The sequence below is a fragment of the Typopeltis vanoorti genome, chromosome 13 (assembly GCF_054136105.1).
Source record: "Typopeltis vanoorti isolate ZY-2024b chromosome 13, IOZ_Tvanoo_1.0, whole genome shotgun sequence".
Taxonomy (NCBI): Eukaryota; Metazoa; Arthropoda; class Arachnida; order Uropygi; family Thelyphonidae; genus Typopeltis; species Typopeltis vanoorti.
In genome coordinates, this window is record NC_143561.1 from 13,784,045 (window position 1) to 13,798,064 (window position 14,020).

The following is a 14,020-nucleotide window of genomic DNA, read 5'->3' on the forward strand; positions in this document are numbered from 1 at the left end:
CAGTCACTGTTGTAATCAACCCCCGCGAAATCTTGAAATCATCGATAGCTATGAACTCAACTGATGATCACGATTACAAGTGGAAGACAGCTTTTTTTAAAAATTATTTAGGACCAAAAGAGTTCTTCCTCTTATTTTTTTAATTAATAGGATTATATTTACTATATATTATTAATACAGTTGTAACACAAGAGATCTGTCATGTAATTAATTTTTTATTGAATAACTAAGAATATCACGACTTTCTTTCAATGGAAAGTTCTGCTTACGTATATCGGGTGAAATAATGTTACGAAATGGGTCATATTTCAGTTCGATATGCTCAGTTTATCAATAAAAAAAAAATGTAACTTAAATTGTGACTGTAAGAAGTGCCCAGTTTGAGGCTGTCTTAAACTTCTTTTTTTCTTCTTTTCAGTTCTTGGCTTCACAAGTGTGGTCGCAAAGCCCAACTACAGAAAGTCTACAACTCCGAAAGTGCAGTGGTCAAGGTGATATCCGCTGACGGAGTGACCCTCGTCGAAGCCGTAGAGAAGAACTCTTCTCCAAGAAATAACGAAAAGCCTGAAGTTCCTCCGAAGAGAATTGGCAACAAGCAAGCATGCTCTGCTCCATCACAATCGCCTGCAGCAACCGATTCTCCACCTTCGCCCGTGTCCCCGGACACGGAGGATGACGAAGAATTAAAAAGGATTGCAGAAATCTCTAAAAGGCAACTTACATATCCACGTGTGGCACATCTGTCGCCAGCATCCGTCACTAGTAGCTCCACGTGCTCCAGTCCAGATCTGCCTTTGCCTCCTCCACCGTCAACTACGGAAGTTGAGGTGCTGCAGTCGGACGCTCCGCTTCCTCCTCCTCCTCCAGATATTCATGAAGTGGGTAGGATAGCAAGTGAACAACCTCATCAGTAAGTATTATTCTTTGTTTTTAAATTTAAATCTTAGACTAATTTAGGCATGCTCCTGGGGGACTTACTGTCGGACCACAGAAGCGAGAGCCGTCGCTGGCAGATTGCCAAGAAGAGTCAATGCATATGAAGGGGAGAAAGGAATAAGGCGATGTACGAATTCGTCACCAGCACGCGAAATCAGGTAATTAATTATCGTGTGATGAATACAGCTCAGTTTCCTTTTACGGGAATGTACGGCACCATCTAAGTTCCCCCAAATTTTATCTGGGCTCCGGAACCGGCATAGCTGACGAATCGGGCCTATGGCTGGGTCAGTATTTTTGACTGTAATCCGTGTGTGTCCACGGCGGGTTTGCCTGCTTGCGGGATGAAAAACCCGAGATAAACTACGGGAAAAAACTCTGCTGTCCAAGCCCAAGACCGGCTAACTTGGCTATGGCTGAGGAAGATACTTAAGCTCCTCACGTCGTCGACAGGAATCGAACCTAGGACACTCCTTCCCCAGGCATATGGTGGCGAAGCGCAAAGCCACTAGGCTAACCTCGCGGACGCGAAATCGGGTGCTTTTATACGTAAACTTTTCCAACTTTGTACAAGCAAAATAGTTATCACTTTAAAAACTAAAATTTTCATAAAAGAAAAGCTAATTTTCCGACGTATAATAATAAAAAAAAAAAAAAACACTCACCCCAACGAAACGCATTGGTTACCCTATTATCGGAATGGATTCGCCTTCTTCTACCATGCGCAGAAGCGCCGAGGGGTCTCGTATCTGTGGTCGCATTATAACTACTCCATTGTTTGAAGATGGGTGTGTGTGGGAGGTTATCCGGCTGGCAGAAATTTATTAATTTCTACCAGCTGAACTATCGCTACTGTTCCGTGGAGGGGTAGGAATTTCTTTAAGAAACGATTTTTTTATCTCGAAAAAATAAACCAACCGGAGAACACACTAAGTTATGATATTTTCTTTTCTCATAATCTAAATTGGTTTGGCTTTTTGTGCAGGCATTTATAGCACCATCTCGTTAAATCAATTTCTTATTAGTTTTAATGTAATTGTGTGCGGTAAACTGCATGTATCTCTGGTCGGTTTTTTCCATTAGATTAAAAGCTCTTTCATTTCCGCTTGGATCAATTAACTCACCTTTAGTTGAAAAGCATTTATAAAAGTCCTAGACGAGTTTCGAACCATGGTCTCTTCTTTCCGACCAAAGGACAACGTCGTTAACAACTAAGCTACGAAAATGCAAGGGATGTTTCCAATTTAATATTGACCATTTTAATAATTTAATTATAGCTTTTAATCAGCATTTATGATTTTGTTTATTTTTATAATATCCTAGTCAAAATGATGGGGAAAATACATGAATTAATAGAAAGCAAAGCTTATATAGCAACACCTAAAACATAAATGGAATCTTTAAAAACAAATGCCTTTGTTGTTCTAATACAATTATTAACAATAAAAATCAAGTAATATCAAAAACTTTTCAGTGTAGGTATTGCGTCCCAATAAATAAAAACAAGTATTGAAAATAATGCCCATGTAAAACAATCGACCATTTCAGTAAAGTCTATGTTTAGTCCGAATTACGAGGGCTATCAGTCGCACTAAATTATTGCTTTCCAAATATTGGTCTTGGAAATTTGCTTTAAGTATTGGCTAATACAATACTTTCCGGAAGTTTATTTCGGAGGTCAACTGCTCTTTCACTAAAATAATATTTCCTTAAGTCTAACCTAAAGCAATCCTTTATTAGTCTTAAAACTGTTCTCCAGTTCGCGATTCCTGGGGAAATGTAAATATCCTTTTATAATTAGACCTGTTTATTTCCTTAACAGCTTTATATGCTTTAATTAAATCCTGTTTTATTCGAAATGTCCTTAAGAATCTTATAAAATAGAAATTTCTTTCTAAGATGGCGATTCTAAACCTAAACACAGTAAGCTACTCTAAATGGGACTTAACCATTGTTTGGTATAAGGGTTAGATAGTATTTATGTCCACTAGGAAATTCCTTCTCATTAATGAAATAACTCCTGGCCATCTTACTACACTGTTTAGAAAATTTATATTGTACTCCGCTATTACTCCTACGTGTGGATGTTTTTCGTTTATCCTTACCCCAATAATTTGTTATCCGTGGGTTTCTGCTATCCAACTGAAGGACTTGACATTTCAATAATGATCTTATTAAATAATAATCGCACTTAACAGATCCAGATGTAAATTGCATTTCGGACATTGAAATATGTTATATAAAAGTACAGAGCCGAAAGGCTATACATTACTATAAGATGTTGGTCGATTGGTAGAGTCTCTGCTACTAATGGCTGACGCAAAAAGGTGAAGTTTGAGCGCAGTTAGTAGTTGGAAGAGATCAATGGTTCGATGCTGTTGGTACACTCTCCCTCGATGAGTCTTTGGACTCCCTGGAGGTGTGTTAATTAATAATAATAATATTTTGGCATAAATATTAAAATGAATGATATTATGGATCTAGTCATGTTTTCTCAAATATAGAAAGAAACTTAAAGGGTCTGAAATTTACCAAAGAGCTTATGGGAATATAATCTCCACCCAGGAGCCCATATATTCGCACTTTTCTTAGTGCTTAGATTCGATTTCCTTTCAAGTAGTTTTGAACTATTGCTTCACTCTTATAACGAATTTAACTTTGGATTGCTAGTATTTGAACAATGGGTTTCTGGTTGATATCTGATGAGAACCAATAGTTAGAAATAGCTGTCGGAACAGTGAAACCTAACAAACACCAATAAAAGGTAAATATACTGGCTATTTGGGCAGGGTCTGTGTCTTAAGTAGTGCAAGCCAAAGCAACTCTAACATTTGAAGATCATATTCTCATAAGCTCTCTGGTAAATTTCTATGCTTAAGTTTCTCTATATTTCGCTATAAATAGATGGAACCATAATATTCTCCATTTTAATATGAAATATCTTAAGTCTGTCGAAGCAATAGTTTTTGCTTTGTCATTAATAAATTTAGACATTATTTTCAATCCCACAAGCGAATGTCATCGATTAAAAAAAAAAAAAAAAAAAAAATGCAATAGATTCCCTACGAACCTCTGCGAATTCCCCACTAGTTACTGAAGCCCAGGAGGCATAACCATTCAATATTACTCTCCGCTATTCCATTAACTATTTCAGCGTCTTCTCCGCAATGTCATATTACCCCCCAATTTGCAACATGAAGCCCTAAGATTTAACAATCTGTTTTTACTTTCTCTTTCTGTGTAACCTATTGTATTATCTGCAGATTTTAATATTATTTTCTTTAGTTTGCACCAATGTTCTTCGATGCTTATATTCTGTGTAGGTAGTTCCTTCAGGTTTTTATCTCGTTCTAGTTGATATTTTCTTAGAATATGATTGTCTTGTAGTTTATTTGCATTCAGTTTCCTTTTGACTCTAAAAGTCCTTAAGATTTTAACTTTATTCTTAGGTTTTCTAGTACTAGCTTATGATCTGATCCACAGTCTGCAGCAATTTAGGACACTTGATTTCCATCTTTGGTTTACAATAATATTGTCGACCATATTCTTGGTTTGTCTGTCTGTCTGGTTATATCCATGTCCATTTTCTTTGGGGGTTTTGGATGTTTATAGAGAGTGTTGGTTATTGTTAGTTTATGATTTGAGCAGAAGTTCAGCAGTCTTTCGCCACGTTCATTGCTTTCTCCATACCCAAACGATTTTTAATTCGAGGTTTTAAAATTCGTGTCCGATTACTCTTGGCCCAGGTACCCAGTCTTTGTCTACTTTTGTGTTTAAGTCCCCATTACAGTTAGGAGATCTTGACTTTGTTTGCTGTACTGCTTTTTGCAGATCTGTATAGAACTCTTAATGTTTTCTTCCGATGATGTTGAAGTTGGTGAGTATACCTGAATAATGGTCAGTGATCCAATTGATGTTTTAAACCTTGCTTTAATTATCCTAGGTGAGATAGGATTATAAGACAATAGAGAGTTTCGAGCCTTGGGTTTTAATATAAGTGCTATTCCCCTCTTGGTGTTTGTTGTCCTCCCTGCCTGAAATTAAATTTTTGTACTTTCCATGGTGAAATTCTACTTTTCCAGTCCATCTGGTTTCGCAGAGGCCAATCACTTCCCATCTTTAGTTGTCTAATTCATGCAGCAGTATTTCCAATGCTCTTTCCTGGTGAAGGGTTCTTACATTCCATGTTCCTGTGCTTATGTTTTTCCTGTCGACTAGGTGATGTTTTGTTCCAATAACTAATTTTTCGCCTTCACCCAGTTTCAATGGTTAAGTTTCGTCAAGTATCAACCACCACTCCTTGATCTGAATTCAGCCGCTCCTAACATGGAATACAGACGCTGTTTGCAGACGATTCACTGATTACAGTCGCTGCTTGAGATCGCCATATCTGGCTATCCTCACTTAATTTAGCCTGTGCGTCGACACGGTTTACCGGGATGCGACTGCTATCAGTTTACAGTAACTTCTTGGAGCTATAAGTGAGAATTGGGTGTTCAGTGAGAACAATCCAGCTGAACCACAATTATATGCCACCGTCCAAGTGGAGAGGTACTATCTCTAAATGACACCCTTTCACAATTCGCTAGCTAATAAATCGAACCTTGCCTAACTGGTACATATCGTAGTCTAATTATCGGAGCTTGTAAACAGTCGTCCATTGTGTGTTTTATTGTGTTAACCACCTTAAGATGGAGACTAAGTTTTCAAACGAGGAATATGGGGATATCCCTGCTTTCTTTGTGACAGTTTTTGTAAGAGCAATGCAAAAGTTGCTTTTGAGGAATACCGACGGGTGTTTTTCGATCATATTGTCTTTAATGGACGTTTTCGATGTCTGCACGAAACGGATCATTGAAAGCGACATTAATCTCCAAGTTAAAATAACGTTCTTGGAGTAATTACAAAGTAGTCCTAAAATATCTTTCGAGTTTCTAAAACGCCCGTTTTTCATTAAAATATTTTGTAAATTCTAAGGGAACCGTGAGATTTTTTGGGAAATAAAGTTATATATTTTACTTTATTTATATAATGATGGAATATTTACCCTTTTTTTGTGATTGTCCTATCATCGTACTAGTTAGAATCGGATCCACATTGATAAACTGTATATTATACTTAATTATAATATACAGTTTATCAATGTGGATCCGATATTCTTCTGGGGCATGCTCTTTAAAAAAATTGGAACAAAGACTGCTTCATTTCCCTGTACCCATTCGATTACAATTCTCACTTAGATCATGACTGATTGCAATGCGAAATAAGCTGCAACATCTTTTCGATGCAATAAGCATGAGCGCTGCAAAACCAGTTAGGATTATTCCTCTGTAAATTTTCATTATTAATACCCTTCCTACTTCGTCATTTGTAAATTTAGACATTACTTTCAATTCCTTAAGCGAATATCATCGATAAAAATCAAAAACAGCAATAGATTTAACACAGCTGTGAAGCTTATTGTATTATACAGTATACCACGTAATTCGTGTCCATTCTTACAGAATGAAGATTTCGCTGTCATTCTGAATCAATCCAGAGGATTTTTTTTTCCTCATATGTATTACATTTATTATTAAGAACACTTCTATAACAAAAAAAAATTTTTAATTCTTATGTAAAACACTGTTGATTTTGCAATAAGTCTGCTAATGTCATTTTAATGCAACCAGCCGAAACTAGAACATAATCTGAATGTGCGTTACAAATGCATAAATCAATTTTTTGTTTATTCTGACGTTTATTCATAAATTCTGTGTTTATTCATAAATTAATTCTGACGCCATTTTAATTTTTGTTTGGCTGAGTGAAATTGAACGCTTCGTTGTTCCTTTGTGGACACGGACACGACATGTCATCGTTTAGAATGCTGTAACTTCCCATGTATTGTCCACCTATCGAGAAGAATTCAAATGAATACATTAAGGATTCAGGTTTTCATTTTGTATGTTTCGAAATGTTATAACGCTGCCGTATGTTAAATAATTTAAAAAACTTGCAAATTCTGAATCAGTCTGTATTTGTTTGTTGTGATGAATTTACAAGGACAAAAAACTGTTTATAAAAGCGTCAGCAAATTTGGGAGTGGCGAAGAAGTTGGGTCCCTTGTTTGATAGGCTTGAATACGAATCTCAAAGGTTGCGAGGAATTTTCCAGACCCTGACATGAAGGACTAAGTTAGTGGATCTCAGACGAAATTGCAAAACAGAGAAATCCACCCAAAAACATATTTTCAAATGGTGATTGAAGTTTTGATGCAGATGTGGTGCTCAGAATGGTAAATCCATTGTTGTTAATATGTTCCTTAATGTACAATTCAATACGAAATTAATTTTGGTAGAATCGCAGTTCAGCCACATAGTATTTATTTTTCATTTGGTAATACACTGAAAACATCGTATGGAATTTCTAAAGCACTTTGAACTAACTACTTAATTGAATTATGAACGAAACTTCTGAATGATCCTATTCAGCGAAAAAAAGAAGTTTTTTTTTTCGTGTGAGATCGACTAACTTACCTTCAGTTGAATACGGTAATACCCCCCCCCCCCACATTTTCCACATCTTTCCATCTAAAATGACTGCTATTTACTAATCTAGGAAGGTTCTATTCTGATAACATAGTATATAATACCAATATTTTCGATCCTAATAAATATGCACAGGAAAGCCATATAATCAAACAAATTGAAATATTTTGTGTTAAGTTTTAGCTTGTTATTTACTCTATAATATAAAATAAGCCTTTTTTTTGTAACGTTTTTCTGTCACGTTTTTTGACGTTATTTGAAACTCAGGGTGTCGAGTCATCAGAATTCAAGGAAAACCGTCCTACCAGTCCGGAACTCGGGGGGGAACTCCCCCTTTTGAGTCTTTAAAATTTGAGTCATCAGAATTCAAAGAGAATCGGCCTACCAGTCCGAAACTCGGGGGGGGGGGGGTCGTGGGGAGGAACCCCCCTTTCAATTCTTCAAAATTCGTGTCATCAGAATTCAAGGAGAACCGGCCTTACCAGTCCGGAACTCGGGGGGGTTAAGCGTCGTAGGCGTCAGGGGGGGCGGTCCCCCTAGTTTCATTATAAATTCTGTGGATTTTGATTTCCGTAAATCGCGATATTAATTCCACCTTTTTCTGTACGTGAACTTGTTCAGTCAGTTCAACATCCAATGGACTGAACAAGTTCATTGGAGATGTCACGTTTGTAATAATAATATAATTTATTTAACCACGCTACCGGCCAAGACGTTCACGTTATCATGGATGCGAAGTGCTTATTAAAATTATAATACCATTGTTACAACAATGAAATATAGGATGGATACGAAGCGTATGCGGATGCGTATTTGATCCATAACGGCCGGTAAGGTGGTTAATTATATTATTATTACATGCTCACCATGGAAACATGATAAAGGAAGTGTGTGAGTAAATATATAATTGATTCAAAAATTCTTTTATTAATCTTGCTAACTGATTTTCGTTTTTGTCTTTGGATTGTCACCATCTTGGATGTATCTACGTACATACCACAGGCAACAGAGTGTGAGAAACGAGGATTCTTCAACGAACTGTTATGCTCAGAACCAATTCAAAATTAACGTAACTTCCCATCAATCACACACAAAAAGCAATAAGGTTTCTTTCCTCTAGCTTTTTAGATGTGGCCAAGCAAAGTTAAAATGCCGTAGGCCAGTACGACTTTTTCAATAGGTGTGCTCACGTGTTATAAAAGTCCGAGAGTTGCAATAGGAAAGAGAGAGAGAGAGAGAGAGAGAGAGAAATTTTTCATGTGAAGGTTTTAAATTCTGTTTTTCAGTATTTGTCGGTAGTTTTATCAATACAGCATACATAATGTCGGACATGGCTGACGATATGTTGTAGTTCTATGCATCATATTATTATTCCGATGATAGTACGTATCTATACTTATCAGGTGCCTTTCGTAAATGTGTAAATACCTATTTAGATGGATTTTGTAGCCGTACGTATGAATATTATTCCTCGGCTCTGGCTAGAAAGATTTCATTGTTATTTCGTATTTGGACTCCTTTCAAAATTTTTCGAGCCATCTCAGTTTTTACTTCAATTTATTTGAATTTTTTCCGTTGAAATAGTTCAATTAGAATTATATTTGCCAACAGAAACGATCCGAGGGAATTACGATTATCATAATATAATATGCCAGTAAATACGGTGCAGTTGTAGTTGGAAAATTATTCAGGTCTTTAACTTAAGATTGAAAATCGCTGTACAATAACGCATGATGCGACTAAATAACCATTAGGCTTAGCAAACGACTGTAATCGTTTACATACAGTTTGAAATTGTACAAAGTTAAATTTTCGATAAAATGATGGCAGATAAAATCCAAAGCAAGGGAGCTATTGTTTCCTATCAAAAGAAGATTCGTAAAACTATTACACTATGTACTAACACAGTCGGGTGGAGGTTTTGCGGGGGCCTCGGAGGGTCTCAAAAACTTGGCAGAAAGAATTTTTTTATCGAAAAATCTTATTTTATTAAACATAATTTACAAATATTAAATACATATAGTTGTATACCAAAATATTTCCCATATCGATACATCTCTGAAACATCAAAAAATCTATTGTCAATTTTTCTAAGAAATTTAAAGATGCGGGGCCCCTCTGACAACGGGACCTTAATTCTGAGACCCAAAAAAACCGACGTCTGAGTCGGCCCTGCATACTAAGGTTAAAATGATTAAATTTAGTAATGACGATGGCGCATTGAACACTGATAGACCAGGTTAATACTACAGTTATCTGTAAACGCGACAATTTTATTGTCGAAATAGGAAACCTTGGTGTAGATTGCCCAAACTGGTTGGCGCGTTTCCTTCAGCCAAACTATTCAGAATAACTTTTTCGTTTGCGTATTTTAAAATTTTAAATACTGTACAATATTGATTATAAAAATCCATGAAAAGAACTTTTAGCTTTTGTCTTATTATAAAATTTTGCCTCAACACTTAATCTAGATTTCTTCTTTGACCACATCCTGTTCATAACAGAAAATAATCTCTCAAAAGGTGCTGTACTTCCTGAAAGACAAAGAATAAACTACAATATTACAAAAGTCTTGAGAAAGTGTAGGCGTTTTTCGCTCATTTCAGAAAATAATATATACTCATCTATCTGATAGAAGAATGTTTTCTTTATTCCATGTATTCAACTGCCTCACATTTATAGATTTTATGAGGATCCACTGATCGAATACAAGAGTTTCTTCTGTTTCTGTGCGTGTGATGAGTTCTTCTTACAGGCTGTCCTGTATTTCTTTCCATTCAGGTGTAGCACCCACGTTAGCTTCTCAATGTTTCCTAAATGCTTCAACTTATTGACATATGCTAATCTAGTTTCATAGAAATTCAACTACCTCAAAAAACAGCCCCATTAATTTCTTCTGAATTTGCTAACATTTTCAGTTATTTTTGTCATCAGTAGTTATAAAACACTTCACTTTTTCTGGACTCCAAATTGTTGACAAGATTTTCAATGTTCATAGCTACGTCTGTAGCTGAAATATCTTTTTCAATTAAGCTAATGTATGTTTGGAACGTAGACACTTGATCTCTTGCAAATGACAACCACAATTTCAAATAGGAATATTTTTCGCAATTGCATTTTTCTTGAGAAAGAAAATAAGAACGAAACCCATCAAACATGCTTAAAATTCTGTCAATTGATTGGGTTTTCATGATCTAGCAATTTAGCGTAATTGTTTCCTTAAAAGTCACAAAATTTTTTCAGTTCTTCCACTCTGACTTGTGTATATATTGAAGTATTTGTATACTTTCACTGCAAAACATTCAATCTCAATTGGTAAGCAGTATTCAATCTCAATTGGAAAGCAGCAGAACGCTATAGCATAACAAACGCCTCGTCTAAGACGAGCAAGTGTTGACAACATGTATTTTTTAAATTTTTTATTTTCTCTGAATAAATCACTGCAGATATCGATATTTAGTATTGAACAATGAGACTCCATGGTTATACAAATGACTGTTATCCATGATATTGATATACGATTATAGGTTATGAATAATAATTTATGATTGACTAATATTGAAGTATATTTATAGTTTTTATTAAAAACGGGACAAAATTGACATTTTTATTAAGACGACGGGATGGCCGGGAAATATAAAAAAAACTGTACTGTCCCGTTCGAAAAGATACGTATGGTCAGCCTACTTATTTACTTCTAAGGTAAATCCTGTAAAATTTTGAAAGATAATGGCATTCTTCTTTATACAAAGACCGCCATCTGCTTTAACAAAAAAGTGCTTAGGCTTCAAAAACTAAAACTTCAAAAGCTTCTTCTTTTGTGATAAATCTGACAGTTTTTATCGTAAGATTTTTGTTTCTTGCTTATTTTTATGAGTTTAAGAATATTTTGGTGGATTATCTCATCACCCTAATAGAGAGATTGGCCGTTAGCAAATGAACTCCCTAATCTAGTTCGGGTGTAGAATTTTTTCGATGTTATCTGCCGTCCTATTTTGTCTTAGTTCAGTTACGATTATTTAATTTTCATATGATCGCAGAAAATAGTTTCGTGTTTTATAAAATAAATCCCATCCAACAAAGATGTGCACACTTATAGCATATTCGTAGCTTGGGTGGGCTAAGATTAGACAATCAGGAACCTTTATTCTAAAGACCAAGCATTGAATTCTCTCACCCGTCTAGATCACTTTAGACGTCCAGTAAGAGTTGTCTGACACCGGGTGATGAAAATAATTTACCACTTTATATATACCTCTCAATAAAATATAATTCTGAAGTTGTAGTATTCAATACAGTACGTAAAAAAAAAAAAAAAGTTTTTTTTTCATTTCCTTTCCCTCTCATTCTTCTTAAACGTCAGGCTTTCAAATGCCATTATTCTCCATGTTTTACATTTTCTTTAACGTCTATATTTAGCGAAATCCAAACTATGTAATGCAGTTTAAGTTTCGTTAAATTCATGTATGGAAATACGTGAAGCAAAAAACTAGACCGATTGATTGTTGAAATAAATAATGATTATAACAAATGATAGGAATACAAACTCGATTATATTCAAATATTTTGTGTGGGCATTTTGAGTAGCCTCTGATGAATTTATTACCGAGGAAGACTCAACCCCTAATAGAGGAGGATTAGTTCTACTTTTCTCATGGTGACTCAGTCCATCTTGGGAGAGTGCATATATTGTATGAATAAATGTGAATCTATGAAGGACATTACAAACATTCGTGTCCAAGGTTGGAATTCGAGTCCGCAGCCTTTTCGCTGGAGAGCGAATACTTCAACGAGACCAGCGGGCATTATTATGTAGCTAAAGTTGGCAACATTTAGTAGTAAATTTTTTTTAAGGATGAATATAAGTTCCTCATGTATTGCATATGTATAAGAATGTGCCACTTGTTTAGCAGCATAGCAGAAAATATTTCATAGCTGTCATTTCTTCAGTCGGAAGAATGACATGCGTCCTTTCGTTCGACAAGAAGAGGATGTTTTCCAACGCCCTACCTTTAGTGTAACACTTTTTTCTGTCAAAGCAGACTCAATAACAGAACAACTCCTCTCACTGAAGGCAGTGCTCAATGTTGATGACTTTAAGAGTTTTGGCTCTTTTTTGTAACATGATGAGGCCTGTGTAGCTCAGTGGAAGTGGCGCTATCGTCCTCTGTGCTGGCTCTCTCGAAGTCAGACTTAAGTTCAAGTCTAGTCGCCGACTGGTGTAACTTTTTCTAAGCTTTTCTTCGACCGATTCCCGAGTTAGTCGATCTCTGGCACTGGAAAGCGGGTTTTTCCTCTCGGAAACTCGGGTTTTTTATCCCGTAAACTCAAGAAAATCGACCGTAGTACCCACATTATTTCAGACAGTAACATATCTTGTTAGAGTTAGGTACCAAGAGATGACAGCACTTGTTTGCCGGCCTTTTTATCGGTGGCTGCTATAATTAGTGATAGACATGGGCTAACTATCTCTGATTGAACTGTCCCTTTTATTCCCTATAAGGGAATAAAAGGCGTTAGCTTATTTTTCTTTTTTTTTTTTTACATTTGTAACATGAAGGTCATTAAAAGGCAACCGCAATAAGCAATTCATTGTCTGTATTCTTGTACACTTAAGCAATAGGTTTCTTTTCCACAGGGAAAAAAAAAAAAAAAAAAAAGAATTGTATACATTTCTGCCAAAAGTGCAATCCTCGCCTCAACCTAGAGTTAAAAATAGGGCAAACTATTATCTCACTCGAAACGGAAGCCAAGTTTTTGGTGTTAATTTTTGATAGAAAGCTTGTCCTTGCCCATACATTTGTCACCTAAGAGAAAAGTGTAGGATTCCTTCATCTCCTATCCTCTACAGCAGCGCTTCCCAAACTGTGGACCGCCGCCCCCTTGGGGGCCGTAGGTTTTGCTCAGAGGGACCGTGAAATAATGAAAACAAATTTAAACTATTTTAAGACTAAGTACATTTTTTTTTTATCTTAAAAGAAACCTATTTAATTTTTATTATTTCTTTTTTGTTATTTTTTATATTTTAATGGAAAAAATCACAGATTGGTGTTGGTTCACAAATTTTGTTTCCTGCGTATTTCGGCGCTTAATAAATATTAGTTAATATACGCTTATTCATATAAGTTTCATTTCAAAGCAGAAATCTAAGAATTGCAGTTTAAAATATTTCACCTGATATTGGTGTAGCGGTATTGAAACACATCCATCGCATTAAATTGTTATTAAACTTCTTTTATGTTTTTAATTCTTTCTTTATTTCTAATCGTTTTACGTTTCATGTGCTTGTACAGCAAATGTACAATAACAATATATCTATCTATATAAAAATGAGATAATGTGCCATGTCACGTAGTATGTAAGATGTTAAAAATGTAATATTTGCATTTGATTTTTGCATCGCTGTTTATGTTTTGTATTGAATATAAATACAATAAATATTATATGTCTCTATTACGATTTTTTTTTTCGAGGGGAGTCGTGAAATATTTTACTTTTTCCAAAGGGAGTCCTGACATCCAGAAGTTTGGGAAGCACTGCAGCAGTGTTAACCC

At 35.6% G+C, this 14,020-nt stretch overlaps 1 protein-coding gene across 2 annotated transcripts in view; it reads left to right on the plus strand.

Annotated features, from left to right (window-relative positions):
• Positions 1-14,020, plus strand: part of LOC150099941 (uncharacterized) — a 371,458-nt gene that overhangs the window by 308,300 nt on the left and 49,138 nt on the right. For both annotated transcript variants that reach the window (XM_090402300.1, XM_090402301.1), the window contains one exon: positions 419-910. In XM_090402300.1, the coding sequence (XP_090258426.1) occupies positions 419-910 (492 nt within the window). The remainder of the gene's footprint in view (positions 1-418; positions 911-14,020) is intronic.